The sequence below is a fragment of the Nyctereutes procyonoides genome, unplaced genomic scaffold, assembly GCF_905146905.1.
Source record: "Nyctereutes procyonoides isolate TBG_1078 unplaced genomic scaffold, NYPRO_anot_genome, whole genome shotgun sequence".
NCBI classification, from domain to species: Eukaryota; Metazoa; Chordata; class Mammalia; order Carnivora; family Canidae; genus Nyctereutes; species Nyctereutes procyonoides.
Window position 1 is genome coordinate 5,553,974 of NW_026575044.1, and position 25,580 is coordinate 5,579,553.

Below are 25,580 nucleotides of genomic sequence, written 5' to 3' on the forward strand. Positions count from 1 at the left end.
ATACAATGATGCGCTGGTAAATGTTTAGCTATAATTAAGAAGGGAAAAAAGAGGTTGAAGGAGCTCTGATTTATAGCATTTACTCTGATTTATAGCATTTCCCATGCTATCAATACTCCTACCATGGTTAATTTCAATCTGCCAACATGCCATCACTGAATGCAGCCCTGGGGAGAGATGGACATACAAGCTTGTTGAAGCTGACTCCAGTGCACCACTACTATAGATTTATATTTATATTTGTGTAAATTTATACACACATGCATATATATAAAAGAACTAACCAAATATCTTACAACTGTTATGTTAAAGCAATGGGATTATGGTTGATCTTATTTCTTCTTTACATGTTTTTTTTTAACATCCAATCTTTTTTACAGTATTTTTTTTAATTTTTAACTTTCTGGCCCATTTTAATTGAGCAATAATTGACATGTGCCACTGTGTATGTTTAAGGTATTCAGTATAATGATGTTATACTTACATAATTGATGACCACAATTATTTTAGTTAACATCCATCATCTCACATAGACACAAAAAAATAAAGGAAAAAGAATATTTTTTAGATCAGTATTAGCACCAATCTCCTCATCCCAGACCATTTTTTCTAGGCAGTAGTCCTGGCATTGCTAAAATTATCCAAGGAGCAGAAATACCAAAACATCTCAAAGGTACATCAGATTAGCTTTAGAGCAACGTGTCTTGGCAAAACTAACAAAGGTACTTTACAGAGTGTCTAACTTAGAGCCTTGAAAGACTTCCCTCTGCCCTGAGCTCTCCTGATCCTCACCCTCACCCAAAATACTTCCACAGAGCATTCTCAGTGATTTTAAGCATTCAGTAATCAATGTATATATATGGAAGAAGGAGAGGGAAGTGGGTACACGAGGAGGAGAAGGATCTCTAAATAAAGTGCAGGGATCCCGGCAAGAACCTGATTGCTTCTGCCAACCCCCTAGACAGCCTTCAATGATAAGCCACCTGTTTAGTTTTATGGTGAATTCGCAACAGTGTCTGCAGCTGCAATCCATGGCTCCTCCTTCAGCTTTCTTAATATACAGATGGATTTTGCTTTGGAACCAAATAACTTTGCCTTATCCCAAAAACCCTTCTCTTTTTCCTTTTTCACTTGTGACTATATAAACCATTAAGCCTACAATCTTAAAAACCATTGATATTTATTACTATTTTTAATATAAAGAGCTGAAAGTTTCGTGGAGTAAAACAAAACCTTATAAAACAAAAAATGCCTTATTACTGCATAATGTTTGAACGTTTGCAAAGTACTTCCACGTGTCTTATCATATATCATTGTCACAATAACCCTCTGAAGTGGCTGTTCATCGCACCTCTGTATGATCGCACCTCTCAGGGAGTTTACAAGATTCCTTCAAGTGCCCACAGCCACAGGAGGCCAGCCCACTGCCTTCAACACATGGGCTTCAGGTTCCATATTCCAGTCCAATAGGGAATCGTCCCATATAGATTTGATTTCAAATCCTGACATCATCATTTTCCATCCCTGTGGCCTTAGGCAGAGTCCTCACCTTCTCCGGGCCTCATTAACATAATTGGAGAATGGGAGAACAATACCCATTTCATGGAACTGTTATGAAAATCAACAAAACCAAACTCAGCTTATGGTGGGTTCTTAAGACATTCACCTTCCCTTTTCAAACTTGCCCTGGCCCGCTGTTCATTTCCTCTGCCTCCTTCCCTTGTACCACCCTATTTCAAACACATGCATTTTGCTTCTCGCCCTGACCGGGAAGGCCTCCCCAGTTCAATAGTCCTTTGACGTATGGTGTGCTTTACACACAGTGTATTTCTGTAACAAAAATTAGTCCACACACAATTGGTAAATCAGGGAAATGTGTCAGTCTATATAGAAGTCCCACTGGCTCATGCGCAATTTTTCTCAGCACATTATATTCTGTGCTCTCACGATACAGCAGCCGAACCTGAAGCTCACCCACAAAGGTGGGTGCAGCAGGCCGTGAGAGAGTGCAGCATTGCCCATGTGGCCTGCCCTGCCTCTTGGCTCAACCCAGCTACAACTAGCTTTCAAAAGGGTTTACTGCAGATCTCTCTCAGATATTTGTTCAAAGCAAAGACTAGAGAAGGAGCCAGACCATTTTGTGCAAAGCCTTTCACTGCTCCTCTACTTGCAAATTCTGATGCTAATGTCACTCTGTCCTTGTTTTTAGAATTTGGCAGACCCAATACTTCTTTATACACTCCTCCACCAAGCTACCTCCTCCTTTAAAGGTAAAGTCTTGAATCAGTGTGTGATTCCTTTATTTAAAGGGAAGTAAGTAAACTATTACAGTTGTGCTATTATTTTTAATAAGATCACTACTGTTCTGGCTAATGTTTAATTATAACAATAAATGTTTTGAGCGGTTAAAATGTTTAGAGTGATCTATTCCAATTCTATTTTCCTTAAAATGGCAGTTATTTATAGTGTGTGACTTTGCAGAATGTGGGTTTTTCTTTTTAAAGAATGTATTGTCGGGGGGAGGGGCAAGATGGCGGAAGAGCAGGGTCCCCAAATCGCCTGTCCCCACCAAATTACCTAGATAACCTTCAAACCATCCTGAAAATCTACGAACTCGGCCTGAGATGTAAAGAGAGACCAGCTGGAATGCTACAGTGAGAAGAGTCCGCGCTTCTATCAAGGTAGGAAGACGGGGAAAGAGAAATAAAGGAACAAAAGGCCTCCGAGGGGGAGGGGCCCCGCGAGGAGCCGGGCTGAGGCCGGGGCGAGTGTCCCCAGGACAGGAGAGCCCCGTCCCGGAGGAGCAGGAGCTGCACCAACCTTCCCGGGCGGGCGGAAAGGGGCTCGCAGGGAGTTGGAGCAGGACCCAGGAGGGCGGGGATGCCTGGGCTCCCTGGGACACTAACAGACACCTGCGCCCCGGGAGAGTGCGCCGAGCTCCCTAAGGGCTGCAGCGCGCACGGCGGGACCACCGGAGCAGCTCGGAGGGGCTCGGGCGGCGGCTCCGCGGAGGGGGCTGCGGAGCGGGAGCGCGAATCCACCAGCGCAGGCCCCGGAGCACAGGGCGCCGGGACACAGCCCAGGATCCGGCCTCCCCCGGGACAGGCAGAGGCCGGGAGGGCCCAGGACAGCGAGGACGCTCCTGCCCCGAGCTGAGCAGATCAGCGGCCCCGCCCCGGAGCCTCCAGGCCCTGCGGACGGAGAGCCGAGAGCCCCGAGCCCCGTAGTTCCTGCGGAGGCTGAATCCAGGCTTCCAGAGTTGCCATAGCCACTGGGGCTGTTCCTCCTGGGGCCTCACGGGGTAAACAACCCCCGCTGAGCCCTGCAGCAGGCAGGGGCAGAGCAGCTCCCCCAAGTGCTAACACCTGAAAATCAGCGCAGCAGGCCCCTCCCCCAGAAGACCAGCTAGACGGACCAGTGATACTCCCCCGTGTTCCAATACAACTTGTTTTTGGCCACTCTGCACTGAGCAAAATGACTAGAAGGAAAACCTCACTTCAAAAGAAAGAATCAGAAACAGCCCTCTCTCCCACAGAGTTACAAAATCTGGATTACACTTCAATGTCAGAAAGCCAATTCAGAAGCACTATTCTACAGCTACTGGTGGCTCTAGAAAAAAGCATTAAGGCCTCACGAGACTTCATGACTGCAGAATTTAGATTCAATCAGGCAGAAATTAAAAATCAATTGAATGAGATGCAATCCAAACTAGAAGTCCTAACGACGAGGGTTAACGAGGTGGAAGAACGAGTGAGTGACACAGAAGACAAGTTAATGGCAAAGAGGGAAACTGAGGAAAAAAGAGACAATCAATTAAGGGACCATGAAGACAGATTAAGGCAAATAAATGACACTCTAAGGAAGAAAAACCTACGTTTAATTGGGGTTCCCGAGGGCGCGGAAAGGGACAGAGGGCCAGAATATGTATTTGAACAAATCCTAGCTGAAAACTTTCCCAATCTGGGAAGGGAAACAGGCATTCAGATCCAGGAAATAGAGAGATCCCCCCTAAAATCAATAAAAACCGTTCAACACCTCGACATCTAATAGTGAAGCTTGCAAATTCCAAAGATAAAGAGAAGATCCTTAAAGCAGCAAGAGACAAGAAGTCCCTGACTTTCATGGGGAGGAATATTAGGGTAACAGCAGACCTCTCCACAGAGACGTGGCAGGCCAGAAAGGGCTGGCAGGATATATTCAGGGTCCTAAATGAGAAGAACATGCAACCAAGAATACTTTATCCAGCAAGGCTCTCATTCAAAATGGAAGGAGAGATAAAGAGCTTCCAAGACAGTCAGGAACTGAAAGAATATGTGACCTCCAAACCAGCTCTGCAAGAAATTTTAAGGGGGACTCTTAAAACTCCCCTTTAAGAAGAAGTTCAAGTAACTCTGAACGTGAATGGGCTTAATGACCCCATCAAAAGGCGCAGAGTTTCAGACTGGATAAAAAAACAGGACCCATCTATTTGCTGTCTACAAGAGACTCATTTTAGACAGAAGGACACCTACAACCTGAAAATAAAAGGTTGGAGAACCATTTACCATTCAAATGGTTCTCAAAATATACCCTAAAAACTACAGAACACTTCTGAAAGAAATTGAGGAAGACACAAAGAGATGGAAAAATATTCCATGCTCATGGATTGGCAGAATTAATATTGTGAAAATGTCAATGTTACCCAGGGCAATTTACACGTATAATGCAATCCCTATCAAAATACCATGGACTTTCTTCAGAGACTTAGAACAAATTATTTTAAGATTTGTGTGGAATCAGAAAAGACCCCAAACAGCCAGGGGAATTTTAAAAAAAGAAAACCATATCTGGGGGCATCACAATGCCAGATTTCAGGTTGTACTACAAAGCTGTGTTCATCAAGACAGTGTGGTACTGGCACAAAAACAGACATATAGATCAATGGAACAGAACAGAGAACCCAGAAGTGGACCCTGAACTTTATGCTCAACTAATATACGATAAAGGAGGAAAGACGATCCACTAGAAGAAAGACAGTCTCTTCAATAAATGGTGCTGGGAAAATTGGACATCCACATGCAGAAGAATGAAACTGGACCACTCTCTTGCACCATACACAAAGATAAACTCAAAATGGATGAAAGATCTAAATGTGAGACAAGATTCCATCAAAATACCAGAGAAGAACTCAGGCAACACCCTTTTTGAACTTGGCCACAGTAACCGGAGAAGGACAGTGTATGTTCTCATTCATTTGGGGAATATGAATAATAGCGAAAGGGAATATATGGGAAGGGAGAAGAAATGTGTGAGAAATATCAGAAAGGGAGACAGAACATAAAGACTTCTAACTCTGGGAAATGAACTAGGGGTGGTAGAGGGGGAGGAGGGTGGGGGGTGGGGGTGAATGGGTGACGGGCACTGAGGGGTACACTTGACGGGATGAGCACTGGGTGTTATTCTGTATGTTGGTAAATTGAACACCAATAAAAATTAATCTATAAAAAAAAAAATAAAGAATGTATTGTCCTACAGCAGAAATGCCCATATTTTGCTTCATTCAGTGGTTATTCTTTACGTACTCAAGTACCATGAATTGATGGACCAAATGGTACAAATAAAGTGTTCTCATTGCACTTACTTAACTCTTTGCTAAAATCTAACTCAGCACCTCATTCCTATGGTTAAGAATGAGCAATTTCTATCAAGATGCTACCAAAGTAGGCATACTGGTTTTCATAAATATACTCAACAAAATGCTCCTAAGTATAAAACAAGGTTAAAATGGAGTGTTCAAATAAATCTATACAGTACTGGCCTATCTCTGCAACTTTAAGTAGCTTTAATTATTCCATTTCTAATTAGCCAAATTTCCAAGTAAGCAAAGACACTCCAAGAAAAGCACCTTCAGCTATAGGATCTGCTGTATGAATAACCATGTTCTAGGGTAAAGAAATAAGTTCCAGGGCATCCGGGTGGCTCAGTCAGTGGAGCATCTGCCTTGGGCTCAAGTCATGATCCTGGGGTCCTGGGAGCATCTGGCTCTCTGCTCAGCAGGGGAGTCTTGTTTCTCCCTCTCCCTTTGCCCCTCCCTCCTGCCCTTCCTCTCATGTTCTCTCTCCCTCACTCGCTCTCTCAAATAAATAAAATATTTTAAAAAAAGAAATTAGTTTAAATATTTTTAAACATTTTCCTCTTACCCTTACCATATTTAATTTGCAGTAAAATAAATAATATGGCTTTCATTTGCATTTGTTTTTTGACATGGGCAAATAAACTTCTCAGGACTCAGTTTCCTTAAAGGAAAACAGAAATTTTTAAAAACTGAATAACTCGGGATCCCTGGGTGGCGCAGCAGTTTGGCGCCTGCCTTTGGCCAAGGGTGCGATCCTGGAGACCCGGGATCAAATCCCACGTCGGGCTCCCAGTGCATGGAGCCTACTTCTCCCTCTGCCTGTGTCTCTGCCTCTCTCTCTCTCTCTCTCTCTCTCTCTCTCTGTGACTATCATAAATAAATAAATTTAAAAATAAATAAATAAATAAATAAATAAACAAATAAATAAATAAATAAATAAATAAATAAATAAAAACTGAATAACTCCACTGTCAATTTTATGAAGGGGGTGTGTGTGTGTGTGTATGAAATTACTTGTGAATCGGTTGATCCTCCAATCATGACACTGTAAAGGGCTCTGATAAAGAACATATTACCATCATCACTGATTCTTTATCCCCTGACACTTCTAGTAAATTGCTCTGCACATAATAGTTGCTCAATAAGCATTTGCTAAATTAAAATGAACCACATGCATAATTAATCCAAAGTCCAAATTTCTCAATTAAGTTGTTTAAAAGAAACTAGATTTATTCCTAGACAGCAAATAGATTGTTTTTAAAATAAAACATGAAACTTATATTTCAAATAAAAATAAAACTTGAGCCCTATTACCATCTTACAGGTGCAAAATAAAAGGCACTGGATTTAATTATTGAATTAGTTAGAATTTGGGTTGTTGCAAGTGACAGAAAACTATAATATCTTGAAGCTAAGAGCAGTAATGAAAAAATTCTGTACAGTATTATAATGATAGACACGTCATGACGTATTTGTACAAACCTACAGAGTGTGCAACACCAAGAGAGAATACTACAGTAAATTGTGGACTCTGGATGACTACAATGTGTCAGTGCAGGCTCATCCTTGTTAAAAAAAAAAAAATGTACCACTCTGGTAAATAATGTTGATAATGCGGGACTCTACATAGGGACGAGAGTAACTGGGAAATCTCTATACTTTCCTCTCCATTTTGTTGTAAACCAAACAGTGACTTAAAAAAAAAATAAAATCTTGGAGCACCTGGGTGGCTCAGTAGTTGAGCGTCTGCCTTCGGCTCAGGTCACGATCCCCAGGGTCTTGGGATCAAGTCCCGCACTGGGTTCCCCACAGGGAGCCAGCTTCTCCCTCTGCCTATGTTTCTGCTCTCTCTGTGTGTCTCTCATGAATAAATAAGTAAAATCTTTTTAGAAAATAAAATCTTAAAAACAACAGAAGATATAAGTTAATTTTTCTCCAACAAAAAAATGCACATAGGCAAGTCAGATCAGTACGCTGACTCTACAGTGATCAGGGACCCAGATTCACTCCCTTTTGTTGTTCTACTGTTCATATCTGTCACCTTCTATTTCATGGCCAGGATGACTAGATGCCAACCAGTGAAAATGAGAAAAGGGAAAAAGAAACATATATCCTTCTTTTTAAAGGGCACTTCTCAGATACTATGCACACCTCTTCCATTTACCTTTCATTGGCCATAAGGCATCACATGGCCATGCCTAGCAGGCCTTGGGAGCCTAGAATGCAATCATTACTCTTACTCTACATGTGCCAACATGTAAATGCAGAGTGCTATTAGTGCTATTACTACAGAAATGTCAAGGACAGAGAGGTTTACCACAGTTTTATAAAGTGACAATGAGCTTTGAGTCAACAAATATGGTTCAGATAAATTAATTCACTTCTAATAAGTTTTCAGAGTAAGAATATCACTGGAGTTTTAAGGCTTTATGTAATACAATGCTAGTTAGTGAGGAGAGTCAGAACCCACCTCTTACAGAAAAACTGCTTTGTTTTCAAGCCATTAAAACTCCCAGCCCAAATGACCTGTGCTGAGACTTCATTAAAACTAAAAGAAATATTCTGAAAATAAATAAATAACTACATAGGGCCAAGATTTAAGATGGAAAGAGAGATTCATTTGGAATTATCTTTTCTAGTTATAACCGTGAAAACATCTGTCTCACTAACATTATTCAAACTTAATGCATTGGGAATAAAAGTATGGGGAGACTATATAAAAGCCAAAGAAAAACAATGAATTATCGTAATTTTGAGAGGGTCTGGAATATTTTTTTAAAGCAGTTACAAAATTCTCTAAGAGATGTAAGACTTCCCGTCCCATCGCAACACCCCCAAATGCAGTTATTTCAGACTCAAAACAAATAAAACTGAATTTATTTTTAAATGTGCTATTATTTTCTTAATTAGTTAACATCACTACCATCACCCAAAAGAGTCAGTTATAGAGGTTTCACTCTTAGCTAAAAACCTGGAAACTAAGAATACAAGGACTTTAAAGATCTCCCCATTATTAAAAAGTTAGCTCAGGGGCACCTGGGTGGCTCAGTCGGTTAAGTGTGTCTGCCTTTGGCTCAGGTAGTGGTCCTGGGATTGAGTCCTACATCCCTTAGCAGGGAGCCTGCTTCTCCCTTTCCCTCTGCCTGATGCTCCCCCTGCTTGTGTTCTCTGTCAAATAAATACAATCCTTAAAAAAAAAAAAAAAAAAAGCTAGTTCAGAACTCAAAAAAACAAACAAACAAACAGAATTTTGGTTAGACAGAAATCTAAATGGTCACATAATTCATAGGTCAAAACTACTCCTGAGAACAATATAATTTGAATTTGAAAGCTCATGGATTCTCCAAAGAAGATATGAATGTGTCCAATAAGTACATAAACGATGCCCAGTCATCATGGAAATGTAAATCAAAACCACAATGAGATACTACTTCGTACCTATTAGGATCACTATTATCAAAAATAACAAGTGCTAAAAAAAATAACAAGTGCTAAAAAAAAAATAACAAGTGTTGATGAGGATATGGAGAACTTATAACCTTTATGTACTGTAAAATGTAAAATTTTGCAGCCACTATAGAAAACGGTACAGTGGTCCCTCAAAAAAATTAAAAATACAATTACCATATGATCCAGAAATTCTAATTCTGAACTTCAAAGCTGGGACTCAAGTAGACATTTGTACACCAATGTTCATTGCAGCATTATTCACAATAGCCAGAGGTCCCAAGTGCCCATTGACAGATGATGGATAAACAAAATGTGATATATATCCATACAAAAAAAATATTTTTCAGGCTCAAAAAGAAAGAAAATTCTGACACCTGACATAGCATGGATGAACACTAATGATACTATACCAGTGAAATAAGCCAGACATAAAAGGACAAATATGCTGTGATTCCATAGATGTGAGGTCTCAAGGACAGTCACATCCATAAAGCGGCATAGTGGTGGCCAGGGCTGGGAGAGAAGAATAGGAAATTGGTGTTTAATAGGTATAGGTTTCATTTCTGCAAGATGAGAAGAGTTCTAGAGATGGAGGGTGACAATGTTACACAATAAGGTAAACATAATTAATGTCTCTGAACTGTACACTTAAAATGGTTAAAATGGTAAATTATGTTATGTATATTTTATTCCAATAAAAAAGAAAAAAGTTATAGATTCATTTGAGCAAATATTTTAAAAATTTTAAAAACCTCATGGAGTAGGATGTGCCATCTTACAAAGGACTCAAGATGAATAAAATAATCATTTCATTTACCTTTATCTTCCTTAAAAGTATGCTATACATATATGAAGGTATTTAGATCTTAAAAGATACATTTTCTGAAATTTGCCTCAAAATAATCACCTGAGGGATAGCATACGTGGGGAAGTATAAATGAAACAAGATTTACCCACGGTTAATGTCTGCTACACTATGTCATGGGCACATGAAGATCCTTTCTATTATTTTTTCTACTGCTATATCTGTTTCAATTGTACCATAACTGAACATTTTAGGTAATTTTTACTGTACATTTACCATATGAAATGATTTTTAACAAAATTATTAAGAGTCACTGAAGAGCGGCAAATTCTAAAATATATGTAAGAAAGACAATTTTCAAAGGGATGTGCTCCCTAGATATTACTACATCCATTCATAGGGAAACCCAGTTCATTTTCTTTAGGCTTTTACAAGTAATAGTTAAAATATTTTGAATTTTTTCCTACTCATCTAGGCTTTATAGGTGCTATTTAAATAATCCCCATAATAACCTATTATTATCCCCATTTTACAGACGAGGAAGCTGAGACTCAAAAAAGCAAAATAATCTGATTCAACCTTCCAAGTATTATGTCAGTTTTACCCAGGAATCTAACTGCAAAGCCTTAAGCTTAACAAGCGCCTTTTTCTATTTACAAGACTCTCTTTCCCCTTTCTTGTTGGCTAAGGATGGCCTCATCAATCCTGAGTTGCCAGAACCGGAGATGCCTGATTAAGAAACTATGGAAGGATCTGATTCCTTAGTTTTCTAAGGAATAAGATCAACACCTTTGTCTCCGTTGTCTCAGTAAAGCCCTAAGGATTTTCAACACTAGCTTAGCTCTATTCAGTTCATTTACTGAGTACTCACTAAGTGTCAGAGTCTATATGACCTTGGGCACTGTGCTAGGCACTCAGAATTGCAACAAGAAGATACAGATCAACCGAATAGTTATTTTAGAAACCAGATGACCTGAAAATAAATAAATTTCCATATCACCCACTTCTTCCCCTTTTATGTCATTAATCACCCTATGATGAGCTGCTTGACATCTGTCTTTGCCACAGTGATATAAGCTCAGTGAGGGCTCAGACACAGTCTGCCTTGTCTATAGATAGCTCTGTCTGCAGTGCTTATCACGGTGCTGAGATATAGCCAAGGCTCAGTGCACGTGTAGTGAGAGGAAGTAAAATCTGAGTGCCATGACTTTTCACTAATAAAGTTGGAAGCAACATGGTGAAGAGGCAAGAGTAGGGTCTTTGGACCAAGCTTTCATTCATTTGTTCATTCACTCATTTGTGCATTTATGCAATCAGTATTTGGGACATCTACTATGTGCCATTTTTGTAGGTGCTGGGCACATGGGCTGAAAGATAGACATCTCAGTCTCTATGAAGCACACCAGCTCTGCCACTAATCCCTGAGCAATCCTGGGCACTCACCCAGTCTGCATTAGTCAGTCTCAGCTGTCTTATTAGAAAAACAGGATACTAATAACCAACATGCAATATCATTTTAAAGAAAATGGATAATATATGTAAGGAAGTAGATACAGGCTAAGCACTCAATAAATGCAACTATTTTAATTAACAATAAATCAAAAGCTGAAACAAAATACTAAGCATAAGGCAAAGCAAGTGACCTATGGCATTAAATCCAAAGGAAATGCACCTAGAAAAGTTCAATGACAGAAATGTTGGTAATAATGTGTTCTTTCTATGTGGTACTTATTTTTCTTCAAAATGTTTGGGATATGTCATCTTAAAGAGGAGTGAAAAATCTCCCTAGATTTATGTACAAGAGGAAAGGTATCTACTGAATTAGTTTGCCTGACATTCCAAAGCTCTGTGTGGCCAAGAAGGTCATGTAGATTTATATTGTTTTTTGACATCTTCCAGCAATGACCAAACCGGGGAAAACATGTCAACTGAGCTTCTAAATGACCTACAGCCATAGAGACTCTTGGCAAGCTGGGGAGGACTTATCAGGAAGCCTCCTGCAAAGTTCATTCTTTCAAGGAGTCTTGGTAATTTCCACAATTCTCAAAAAGAGTCCACAAGTATTGTCAATTATTCTCAGGCATTTTCACTTTATTTCATTTCATCTTCTCAAAGATTCTGTGAAGTAGTCTCTGTCAATTCTATGACAGAAACGAAACTCAGAGAAGATAAGAAATGTGCCCACGCTGGCACAGCTTGTGAGGGACAGTAGAGGAATCCACATCCAGCGTTTTGGACTAGAAGACTCTGCACACCACTGCCACTTCCCCACAGGCTATCCACCCTCTTTGAACTTTCTGAGACATAAGAAAGAGATGTGAGCTTAAAAAGAATAAAATAAATAAATAAAAGGTGGAGGACACCTGGATGGCTCAGCAGTTGAACGTCTGCCTTTGGCTCAGGGCCTGATCCGGAGTCCTGGAATCAAGTCCCACATTGGGCTCCCCACAGAGAGCCTGCTTCTCCCTCTGCCTCTGTCTCTGCTTCTCTCTCTGTGTCTTTCATGAATAGATAAATAAAGACCTTTTAAAAAAGGATTCTCTATACTCCCATTTTAAATTCTCAACAAGGATTCCAAGCACTTTAAATCTCTTTTATCTGGAAGCTTCTGGTTTTTTTCTCTGTCTTGTTAGGAACTGGAATGGCTGTGATGCATCTCAAAGGTGCAACAACATGGAGATTAGCTGAAATGTCTCTGACGTCAGCAAATCAACCAAGCACCTGCAAGAGCCCTTCCTGGATGGTATCCACAGGCTTCAGTCCTACAACAGCATCATCTCACCTTAGGAGAGCCACCCTCTCCAGACACTGAAAGTTTCTGCAGGATGAGAAAATAAACTAGATAAGCAGCTGATGTCATTTATCATAATATCTACCATCTCTTTAAGAGGCCATCGTCTTCCTTCAAAACTTCACTTCTATTTTGTCCTCTTAAAAAATCATTTGGGGAGCCCTACTTTTTTGCAAGCACTGTGTGTGTCAAGTGTCAGACTCAGTATAGCATATTCTTTTATCTCTTCTCTTGGGTTTGATGCTATTTCCCTGAAAGTCTTCACTTCTTATACTCTGTCAAATACAACCATCATTAGCCACATGGGGTTATTTAAATCTAAATTAAAACTAAGTGTAACTTAAAATGCAGGTCCCAGGAGCCACATTTCAAGTGTCTGACTGCCCCCTGTGGCTGGTGGTGACCATATCAGACAGTCCATGTAAAGACATTTCCATCATGGTAGGAAGTTCTATTGGACAGTGCTGCCACAGAGCATCATGTTCTATGTCTTCATCTGCCTAGAATTTTAGCTACAATCAAATCAATAACAGAGCTATTCCCAGAGTGGGAAAGACCAAGCTCCTGACCTTATCATTCCTGGGGTTCCAAAAGCTAGAGTATAGTGGAAGGGAAAAGGAATCTAATAATCTATGTCTTGTGAGTGGTCAGGCATCCTGTGGTAGGTAACCCAAGGATGCCACAGAGTAACCAGGGTGCGGATTCCTTACTGACACTGAAGTACAAACACAAGGACTTACTGTATTTGTTGAGAGAGAGAGAGACAGAGAGAGAACATGAAGAACAGAGGTTCAGGGCAGCCTGGGTGGCTCGGCGGTTTAGCGCCGCCTTCAGCCCAGGGCCCAATCCTGGAGATCCGGGATCGAGTCCCACGTCGGGCTCCCTGCATGGAGCCTTCTTCTCCCTCTGCCTGTGTCTCTGCTTCTCTCTGTGTCTCTCATGAATAAATAAATTAAATAAATAAATAAAAAACAAAGGTTCAGAACAACGCGTAGTGCTTTCTCTGGTGCCAGTCATTTTAGAACTGTCTCTCCTGTCACAGGTTATGTGGAGTCTGCTCATGGATCTGTAAGACCTGAACATTGAGAGCTTCTTGGGGTCCAGAGACAGAGAAAGAGAGAAAACGTGAAGAACAGAGGCTCAGAAGCGATGTGTTGTGCTTTCTCTGGCACCAGTCATTTTAGAATTGTCTCTCCTATCCCAAGATATGTGGAGTCAGCTCATGGGTCTGTGAGACCTGAACATTGAAAGCTTCTTGGTGTACCCAATGGCTCCATGGATGGCATTATGCTATGGCTATTGTTCAGATTATCATGAAAAAAAGAGAAAGACGGACCATCAAGAGGCTCATGAGGATTCAAAGAAGGCAAAAAAAGATGATTGGCCAGAAAGCTAAGCTCTGCCATAAACAGTGCCATACTGAAAATATATATATGAAAAGACTATCAAGATGCATGAAAAGAGACACACCAAACAAAAGAATGATGGAAAGACTCCACAAGGGGCAGTACCTGCATATCTACTGGACAGGGAGGGACAGTCCCCAGCTAAATATTTTCCAATATGATTAAAGAAAAACAAAAAGAGAAAGTGGGAATATGGGAAGTTCCTTTGCCCAAAGGAAGAAACTGAAGTATTAAAATTTATTCAAACAGAAAAGAGAAAGAAGAAAGCATGGAGAGGATTGTTACTAAAGCCTGCTGTGTTGGAGATGGCTTTACTCAAAAACCACCTAAATATAAAAGATTCATTAGAACAATGAGCTCATGTGTCAAAAAGACCCATGTAACACATCCTGAACTAAGAGCCACCTTTTGGGGCGCCTCAGTGTTGAGCATCTGCCAGGTCACGATCCGGGGTCCTGGGATCAAGTTCTACATCAGGCCCCCTGTGGAAAGCCTGCTTCTCCCTCTACCCATGTCTCTCCCTTTCTCTGTGTATCACTCATGAATAAACAAATAAAATCTTTAAAAAAAAAAAAAAAAAGGAAATCCACCATTTGCCTGCCAGTGTTTGGTGTAAAAAAGGATCCCTCATCTTCATAATATACAACTTTAGGTGTTATTACCAAAGGTATTGTCCTTGAGGTGAATACAAGTGAGTTGGGCCTTGCGACACAAGGAGGCAAGGTTATTTGGGGGAAAATATGGCAGGTTACCAACAATCCTGAAAATGATGGATGCATGACTGTAGTCTTGCTGCTTTGACAGCAGCTTACAAAAAGGAACTCCTTATAATTACCGCAGACTACACACCAATCAGGAAACCACCATTACTGTGGTGGTTCTGAATACCACCAAACAGCCTTACATATCTGCAGTCATCAAGAGAACTATTTATCCTACTGTTAAAAAAAATAATAAAATATAAGGGCGCCTGGGTGGCATAGTTGGTTAAGTGTCAGCCTGTTGGTTTCAGCTCAGGTCATGATCTCAGGGTCCTGGGATGGAGCCCGCAGACAGCTCTGTGCTCAGCACACAGTCTGCTTGAGATTCTTTCTCTCTGCCCCTTTCTCCACTCACCAGCACATGCTCTCTCTCTCTAAAATAAATAAATAAATATTTAAAAAGAAACATTAAAATAACCCAGTTTCACAAATAATAATAATAATGTTAAAAGAAAAAGCCATCGAAACACAAAGTCCCAAGTTCAAGCTGTATGACTGCAGACAAATTATCTAATCCTAAATTTCATCATCTGCAAAATGAAAAAGTAGACAAATTCAAAGTTCCTTTTCACTTCTGAAATTCCTAGATTCAAAGGCTTTATTTAGTTTATATAATATCCAAATAACTGCACAGACTTCAGAGATACATAAGATATCAAAAAACTTATTAAAAAGTAGAAGCTGGCAAAAAAAAAGGAGAGACTAGCTACTAAATAATATTAGAAAGGACATTATAAGTGTCATGAAAATGGTACTACCAAAGCATCCTACAGAATCTGCCTCCCTAACTATCAAGGAAATAACATGAAATATTATGAAAATGTTCACCTTTTTCCCTTTGTCAAAAAACTTAACAACCTAGTGGTTCACATCACACATAAGGTATTTAATAATTTTAACGAAATAAACAGGAATCATAATTACTATTATTGTTGTTATAGTATTTATTGAGGATCCAATATATGTTAGGGTATCTACAAGACAGTTCCTGAGATAATTCATTTTACCATCAAACATCTCTATGAAAGGAGCATTTTTGGTTTACATTACTTTATGGATAAGGAAACTGAGGTGAAAGGAGTTAGTTGCTAACCCACAACCATACAGGTAAACATCGGCAGAGGCAAGATTTAAAACCAAGACCACCCAACTGTACTTCACATGCTTCTTCTGCTTCAGCACATTGGCTCCTAAGAAAACATTTACTTGCTAATCACCAGAAAGGACATAAAATGAGAAAGCTCCTACACTTATTCCTAAGAACCCAGCTAATAGCACAAAGCTGCCATTTCCCCCCATATTTTTCAGAAGACAGAACAGCAACTTATTTCTCTGGATGAGTTCCTCAGACAAAATATTTCAGCCTAGACCAGGTGGCAATTTTAATGGAATTGGAACCAAGTTCATGAATGTCTATTAGAGTTCCAATGTCCTGAGACCTTTGTTAATTGAATTAGACACAAAACAAGGGGAACTGAAAAGAGGGTAAGTTAAATTTTCATATAGCCTTGGGCAAATGGCAGAAAGAAGTGGGCCTTTTTTTCCCTAAGGAACCGAGTACCCACTTTATCATTTACAATTATTTTATAATTAGATTGGTATTTTGTAAAACAGAAGTCCCTGTCACCCTGACCTTCTAATGCCTCCTTTTCACTGCTATGAAAGGGGGAGCGAGAGCCAAGTATCTGTGTTACTTATTCTTCACAATTCTATTGTTCAAGGAGACTTCATATTTATTATGTCACTAAACTATCCAAATCCAAAATATTTCCTTATTCTCCGCAGTGATCACATTCCATCACCCACACCACCTAAAAATACCCTGCTTTCCATCACTCAGTAGAACCACAAAGGCTATTAGGAGGCAATAAAATCCCTAGATAGCTTCTCTTTCCTACATCTTCACTCTCTTCTGATCAATTAGGTTCATGGAGGCTGGAGGTGGGAAATAAAGGAAATAAAATTTAGGCCACAATTCCTTATCTTAATCCCACAAATAGCACTGGCAAGCAACAACTGGTGAGGGAAAAGCTCAACTGTGGAAGGCTTTCCTGCTCTGAACGCAGGTTAATTATTATCCAAAATCCATCATTGAATTATTACTCATAAAATGTCTACTTCTCAGCAAAAACATCACAGATGATAGTCCTATTCTATCTCAGGGCAACTGTCAGTATTTATGTAACTGAGAGGAAAATCGGTCGGCATTTGATTCAGACAGATTAAATTCGTATTTATAGTAGATAATATCCCTTAGTCCAGAAAGGTACTTTCAAATAATCTAATACATAGAAGACCTTCCATTTTGGAATTTTTCAGCAATGGCAAGACATACCTCCTGGTCTCTGCCTCCCATTGAAACCCCTAATTTAGAAATCTGAGGGCTTAAAGGCTTCTGTGATGATCTACTTGCAAACATCCCTCACTTTTCTCATGGGCCTTTCTCTTATCAGTTATAAATATTCTTCACCAGCACCCTAAACCTAGAAAGACCAAGATAAGAAAGGTTCAAAAGTGCCAATGGTTATTTTTTATAATGGAGTTCAAGGCCACTATCCATGGCCTGTCCTTGACACCCTCAAGGTTAACCAGATTGGAAAATCCTAAAGAGACAAAAGCGCCGAGTTAATGCAAAAAATGTCAGCCAACTCCACCCCTAAGACTAAGAACCGAACGGGCTCGATTCCTTCCAAAGAAGCAGTAAGTCCCTCTCCTTTCTTATGGGTATGTGTACTCTCATGGAACAGACGGACTTCACGAATAGCTTTCAAAGGCAAGGTCTAGATAAAGTCAATCAGCATAGGTGATTGTCCTACTAGGGTGACATCTCCCATGGCACCTTTTTGCAGGAAAGGCCAGTGGGCCCCTCTTGCTCTTCAAGAACAGAGCAGTTGGTCGCCAAGGACTAACCTCTTGCCACACCACATACACAGCAACATATTGAACCCCATGGCACATATGTAACCAAGTTTAAAAGCACCCTTCCAAGAGCCTGTGCCTAACAGGTACCCAAACAAGGCTGGAATCTGCTATCTTCTCCAAAAGGCATCATTTTTTCTTTTACAACTAAACTAAGCATGATCACAAGGAAAACTTACCTTCACTCTGAGGTCTGTTTTGAAAAGAAGAAATTAAAAGAAGCAACTGGAAAGACTGTGAGTACATGGAAGATGAAGAGATGAACACAGGACAAAGGAGAGGGTGGGCAGAGACAAGGACGTGAGGTGAGGGCACAGGTGTGGTGGACATGCCGATTAGCTATCTCCAAAAACATGTTCCTCCCACTAAGGTAGCAAACAAGGAAAACATTTTTTATTTTTTCTTCTGGCACCTGGAGCATAAATGATTGCTGCAGTAATATCAGAAATTATTGGTCATTTTGAGCATTCTTGCTAGTGAGAAGCCAGCATTCCAGCCAATTTGAGAAACTGGCCCCAAGGTGCCCTAGATATTTTGTTTTTCAAATGCAGGAATGTCAGCTGCTGGACAAAAAGTGATGTATACTGTCTAGTGGCCAGCATGCTGGCCAGACACCAAATTTGGAATGTGTCTCCCCGTACTTTTGGTTCCAGCTCAGCCATCCTCTACAGCCAGTGCCACACCCTGGAACGAGGACTCTGCCCAGAACACAGCAAGAATGCAAGCAGTATTTGGGCCTCATTAACCCAAAACAAAACTGAGTTCTAAGCCTTCACATCTACAAATGTTTCTAGAAGCTAGCCTAAAGCCAAGGCAAGTTAGAGATAGGTGGGTCTTTTCTTAAAGAAGTTGATTACTTCTAATTCCATTCTAGTTAAGGCTTATCTGAAGGGAGCCTAGAAAGCCCCAAAATTAAATGTGGCTGGGCTGCATATAATGAGCTTTTAAATAAGGTGTTCTCAAATACACAAAATGGCATAACCACTCTAACTTTAATCACATCCTTATTTAAAAAAAAAAAAAACACAGCATGATGAGTTGAAAAACTGATAAAGCATATATTTTGCCCATATGGATTTTTAACTTGTACCTATGACATCAAATGAAGCCTACAGAGACCCTTCACTTTTAAAATTCTTTTAGTGAAGTATAATTAACTTGCAATGTTATATTAGTTTCAGGTGTACAACATACAGATACAATTCTATATTGGAATTGTGCTCACCACAGTAAGTGTCATCACCATTTATCACCATACAATATTATTACGATATTATTGACTATATTCCCTATGCCATACTCTTCATCTCTATTTTATAACTGGGAGTTTGTATCTCTTAATCCCATTTATCTAGTTCATCCATCTTTCCACCTGAGATCCCTCACATGAAGCCAAGAAGCTTCATGTGAAATACGAATATCCCAGACTTACCTGCAGGTGCCAACCTTGACCGTGAGGCAGCATTACTATTGACCACAGCCTGCACCACAGTGGCACTCACTCTGCTTGGAGCATGATCATTTTACACACTGTACATTTTTCCCCTAACATCACTACAGAATTCTCCATGGAAAAGAGACCTTTGAAATTTTTTTATCATTTGGAGAAATCCTATAATCTGTATGAGGGTAATCATACTAGGGAGAGGGACACTTGACAAACACAAGAAAGGCATGCATCTCAGCTCTTTTCTGTACATTCCACTTTGCTAACCATTCACTACTTCCTCTCTCTCACAGGAACATTACTATGCGTCATTCATAACCTATCCAGACAAAATGGAAACAGCACACGCATATCTTAGGTGCGTGTAAATCACCAGAATCCTTACAGTAAACAGGAGATGGCCTGTGGGGGGGGGGGAGGGGAAATGGTGAGAACACTATGAATGTTTCCAGCCTAGAGCCTACTTCCAAGAACCACGCTGCAATAGTGTAGCAGAAGCAGAAAACTGGCATGAATTGATAAGACAGCAATTAATCCACTCTCTCCACTGTTACTGAGCAATGCGCTGTTGGTACCGAAGTTCTTTTCTAAACATGATTGACTCCATGATTGATAAGCATTTGTAATGGAGTGCTTCTTCCTTTAAGCAGCTGGAGCAGATGAAATATCCTAGCAACATATAGTAGTCTACACCACTCTCCAACTATTTTGCTGTTCTTCATATTAATATTTGGCCTCTACTGAAAATACATTAAATGTAAAGCCCATTGAACACAGAAGACACAAGAAATGGGTAAAATGGTCAAATGAAACTATGATGTCGGACTGTATGTCTCCACACAGACAGATGTGTGTCTCATTACATGAATTATCTAGTATTTATACATGATTATTTGTATCAAAAACACAAAATACATAAGCATAGGGAATAAAAGGAATAGACAGGCAACCCATAGTTACGAATTGGGAGTATGAATTACTGAATGGAGTTATTTTTTCTACTAACGATTTATCAGAGAAATAATTTCTAAAAATAAATTGTGTCAATTTAAAGAGGTAATAAAAAGATGACAGAATAAGTAGCACAAGCAATTCCAAGCTTAACCAACAAAATTATGTTAAAAAATGAGGTATTATACTCTCATCCTGAAGCAATACTGTCAACTTATAAGCAGCACTAGCAGCAATCTGGTGCCTTACAACACCTTATAGAATAAATTCAAAATTAGCAATAAGATGCTCAGGTATACTATATAACCTAATAACTATTTCTAAAACCCCTAGCCTCATTTTTTTCATTTATTCTCATAATAATTGACTAAATGAGACACACGGATACATGTCACACTGTTCATTTCTTTTTTTTTTTTTACACTGTTCATTTCTAATCAAGATAAGCATTAGGTGTCCAATCAACGTAGCCTTAATCTTCTATAAGGAACCAGAAAAATATAGTATGACTGAATAAAAGCAGCTAACTATTGTAATTTTACATCCAAAAGTCCAGCTCTCCACAGGCACACACCTATAAGATAGAATTTACAACTGCCACCTCTTGCATATTAAAATAGTAAAAGCATACCAAACAATAAAAACATTAAAACTTATTTAAAAAACACATAACTGTCCTCCAAATAGCTCTTCTTAGAACAAACTCTATACAGAATGGGCAAATATCCAGTTATTTCAATTGATGTAGGAATACGATAGTAACAATTTAGGCACAAGTGGATTATGCTCTTAATTTATCCAATTCAGATGCTTTAGATCTAAAATAGGCAACTAATCTCCAATTTTTATTTCCTATCATACTGTTTTGTCCCAGACACATAAAACTGCATTCACAGGTATACAATCTACTACTGTCTGTAAGGCTAGAGAAAAAAATCGCTAACATTTTGTCAGGATGTTCATGAACCTTCACAGTAAAGCAATAACAATATTCCCTCAAACACATATTCGTCACCACCTCTAAGTGATTTTGGCCCACATAGCAGGAGAGTTTAGATTTAGTACAGGTCAAGGTAGCATATAGCTTTACAATTGTATTCATGAAAGAACATACACAAACTTATCCTGGGCTCCTCAATGAGCTCATACTAATTAAACCTTTAACAATTTTCTTGATTCCAAGGTATGATTTCCTTTTTGTCACTGCTAACATTTACATAGAAATCTTGCCCAATAAGTACTACAGATAATACGCCAAAAAAAATAATAATCCCAGCATAAAATGCAATAGAAACGATTGGTACAGAAGTTAAAGAATATCGCTTCCTTTATCTTAGTAGCATGGTTGGTTGTGACCAGAATGAAGTTACCTAAGCAACCACTCTAAAGCACACACAATATTCAAATGCATCTTTATTGTGGTGGCTCAGTGTCTAGAAGTTTGTTGTTGATAGCATGTATAAAACTGTCAGATGAATTTCTGGGGAAAAAAAAAAACTGAGTATAAAAGTTTATTTAATGGTCATATGCCACTAGGACTTAAATACCCATAAACAAAATCATAAAAATAAAATAACCCAAAGTAAAAAATAACTTAGGCTAAGACAAAAAAAAAAAAGAGAAATGAGAGTTGTTTAGTCACAAGTAAAATCTTTAAAGCAACCATAGATTCACAGGCACATCCCCTCTTGCTGCAGAACAGCAAAGTGGTCTTTTTATTTCTAAAATGTTACACATTTACATAATCCTTACAACCCAAATGCTGGGGTGGGGGTAATATTAAAATACTTCTAAAAACTATTAGGGATGCATAAAATCACACATTTAACAAATTATGTGGGATGCCCAAAGTTGCTGATACTGCTGATCGCAGGTTAATCTGTGTGAAATCAGCAGGGAAAGAAAAGGGCAGAGTAAGGCCGGCCTCATGTACTTCACTGTGTCTCTACACAGTAGGGAATACCAGATTATCTTCAAGTATAGTGTGCTATACTTGTGCTGTATTTGGTAATTTGGGAAATCTATGAGGCCACAAAGCGTATACATACACGGGGGGGGGGGGGGGCAACAAAACCCAAGAAGCCAAAAGTTTCCCTCTCTCCAAGAAAGTGAAGAAATTCTTACCTTTCTGTACACCAGCATGTTGGGCGATTCATCTGCCACCCCGTTGCTGGTCTGCCCGTAATTATTCCCCTGGGCCATGTCACCCCACACTCGGTGCGCTCTCAGATACTGGGATTAGTGGTCTGCGCTGCAAAGGGTTAAGGGAGACTTCAGTGAAATGCACATGGCAGTGCTCAAGAGGGGTGACTTGAAGCCTCTTCAGAATCCACGGCACCCACCCCACATGCAGCATACTTACATGTCAGGGCCAGCTGGAGGAAGTGGCACAGAAATAGTTTTTGTTTGTTTGGTTTTTTGTTTTTGTTTTTTTAAAATCTGAATTTACACCTACAGTACCCTCGGGAAGTTGTAAGAAATGACAATCTTTTAGTTAGAATAGTCGTTTGGCAATGGTTTTAACTGACTTTGATCTTCTGGATACTCATTTGAAAAAGTGTCTGATGCTCACCTAAAAAAAAAAAAAAAAAAGAAAAAAGAAAAAAACCCACGGTCACCGTGTCTGCGCTACAGAGTTCTCTTGTTTCCCAACACTTGCATGTCGACTTGATGGTGTTTTCCCGAAAGGGCAGAAAGGCAGCAGCAGCCGCGCTGGCTCCCAGGTATCTGGCCAGTTCCCCCGCGGGCAGCGAGCGCCTCAGGCAGGCCCACCCCGCGTGGCGCTTCGCCTTCGCTCCCCCGGGTCCCCCACACAGAGCCCGAGGAGCCTTCCCACTTCCACCTGCCGGCGCTGCCCGCCCCCGGGCCCCCGCTCCCCGCTCCGCTCGGGAAGTCAGGACGGATCCCCGCCCAGGCGGCACCAGGCTCCGTCCCGGCCGCGGGCAGCGGAGGGAGCCCAGCCCTCGGGCAGTTACCTGGGTCGCGTGGGGAGCAGCAGCCTGCCTGCAGGAACCTCAGGGCCACCGGCCCGCGAGGGGAAAGCCAGGGCGCCCCAGCTCCCGCCGCCCCGCTCTCCCGGCGGCACAAACGGCAGCAGGTTCAGCACCGCAGACCCGGGCGAGCGCGGCGCCCGCAGCCCGCAGCCCGCAGCCCGCAGCCCGCAGCCCGCAGCCCGCAGCCGGCAGCCCGGCCGGGGCGCGCGGGGCTCCGGGGCGGCCGCGGGCGGGGGCGCCAAGGGAGGGTGGGTGCGGGGCGCGCGGGGCGGCGGGGCGCGCGGGGCGGCGCTGCCTCCCCCCTCCCGCCGCGCCGATTTACCTCCTCGGCCAAGGTCACGGCCCCGCGGCGTCTGCCCTCCGGGGCGGGCTGGGAGCCGGCGCTGTCAGCTGGCGGCGAGCGGAGCAGCGAGAGGGGGCAGCCTCATCACACTCGGCGGATGCGGAACCGCGCCGCCCGGGAGACCGCCGCCGCCGCCGCCGCCGCCGCCGCCGCCGTGCACGGGCGGCCCCGGCAGCCCGCCGCTCGCGCCCGCTCCCCCCCGCGCCCGCCGCCCGGCCGGCCAGCTCCCTCCGCCGCTCTGCTCCGGGCGCGGGGACCCGCCGGGCGCGCGCGGGAGCCGAGACGCCGGCCCGTGCGCGCGCCTGGGAGGCGGGAGGCGGGAGGCGGCAGGAGGCAGGCGGGAGGCGGGAGGCGGGAGGAGGGGCGGTCACGTGGGCCCGGCGGCCGGAGGTGCGGGCTCGCAGGCGCGGGGCTGTGCGCGTCCGCCCCGCCGCGCGCCCGGGCGCCAAGGCCCCTGGGGGCACGCGCCGCGGGGCCGCCGGAGTCGGCGCGGCGGGCGGCGGGCGGCGGGCGCCGGCCGGAAGGGCAGGGCGGGCGGGCGGGCGGGCGGATGGAGGGATGGAGGGATGGAGGGATGGAGGCACGGAGGGATGCAGGGAGCCCCGCGCAGCCGGAGCGCTTCGTCACGTGCCTGCTGGCTCCGCTGACAGTGCGAGGGCAGCAGATGATTGATGATGGCTGGGCTTAACCGACGGGAAGACGGAGATCCCTGAGAGTCCTGGGAGGGACGAGAACGGCCAGGACCGGTGGAGCCACCCAGCCTGTTGCCTGTGGCGTTCACAGCTTCCTCCTAAGTTTAAGAAACGGGCCGCGCTGCGCAGGCGGGCGGCGGGCGGCGGGCTGCGGGCTGGAGCTGGAGCCGGAGCCGGAGCAGGAGCCGGAGCAGGAGACCTCACCACCTGGGAAGCCGAAGGGCCGGCCCGAGCGCGCGCCGCCTCCCGGGAGGGCGGCGCTGCGGGGACCCACCTGTCGGCCGCCGCCCTCCCCCTGTCGCGGGTCTCCGAGAAGGCCCGGGGTGCTGATCCCGCGGAATTATTCTTCAAGTCGATGTCCCTGATTCCTCTGTAAGGATCAGAACGACGTGAAGAAAAAAATCGCTGTTGTCCCAATTATGGTAAAGAAACTTGGGTCTCTGGCTTTCTGGGGCAGATTTGGGAAGCTATGAATATCTGAAAATCTCTTTCCTCAGCTGTGCCAGGTGTGGAGGAGAGACAGCAGATAAGCAAGGCAGCCCCTTCTGAACCCCCTACACCTAAACAGAAGTTACCCCTGGCAGGGACAGCTATTCAGAGCACTCCCAGCGCCGCAGGGTCCAATGCATTTTTCCCCAGGTCCACCCAGGCAGGAAGGCTTCACCCAAGGAACAGAGTTATCTGACGTATCCTCTGTTCTGAATGCTACAGGGCGAAGGATACCATCCCAAATTGCTTTACACACACCCTAGTCTGACCCATGCCCCACTCCCCCACCACCACCACCACCACCAGTTCCCAAAATCTCTACGATGTGTGCTCTGGAAAGTATGCTGTTTTTCATAAAAATTCCCATTTAAAAAAATTCTTCTCTGCTCTTTCCTTAATATTCATGCTGTGGCCAGGACCCACCTCTTCCCCTTTGCTCAGTCTACTTCTGGGAAGTTGACATGAATGGAATTAATAAATTTGGGAGGAATACTGGACATGCTAACTCATCCTGACCATTTTTCCTCTTAAGGGGGAACTGCCTGAAGGAAGCAGGTTTTCTCCTTTGCATCACTAGAAAAGGTTCTAACCCCCCATACTCAGCACTGATGGATCTTTCTCACGAATGAGCAAACTAACAGAATAGAGAGGCAACTGTATATATTTTATACATGGGGTGTAAAATACACCCCAGCTGCATGGGACCCCATCCATCTATCCATCATATAGATATGATATGTGTATGTATATCTACATATATATAATCTTGCATAAGGTATCTATATGTAGATATAGCCATGTATAAAATCTCCCTTGACACACTTTCCACTTATTCTTGCTCTAGTTTTTGGCTTTCTTTGGCACCAAGAACTTCCTCTCCTCTTATTTTGTCTTGAGCTCATTCTATTCTGGCAACAAC

General features: G+C 42.4%; 1 protein-coding gene and 1 pseudogene across 4 annotated transcripts in view; one reads left to right on the plus strand and one right to left on the minus strand.

Moving 5' to 3' along the window:
• Nucleotides 1–23,593, minus strand: part of RGS7 (regulator of G protein signaling 7) — a 502,122-nt gene extending 478,529 nt beyond the window's left edge. For 2 of the 4 annotated variants that reach the window (XM_055324556.1, XM_055324553.1), the window contains exons 1-3: nt 23,460–23,578; nt 22,507–22,716; nt 22,269–22,395 (exon numbers count right to left, since the gene is read on the minus strand). In XM_055324556.1, coding sequence (XP_055180531.1) covers nt 22,269–22,346 — 78 coding nt within the window. In that variant the 5' untranslated portion in view covers nt 22,347–22,395; nt 22,507–22,716; nt 23,460–23,578. Of the gene's footprint in view, nt 1–22,268; nt 22,396–22,506; nt 22,717–23,119; nt 23,222–23,459 lie in introns of those variants that run through there. The other 2 variants (XM_055324554.1, XM_055324555.1) reach the window with 2 other exon arrangements.
• Nucleotides 13,928–14,867, plus strand: LOC129508716 (ribosome biogenesis protein NSA2 homolog; annotated as a pseudogene).
• Nucleotides 23,594–25,580: the final 1,987 nt, after the last annotated feature.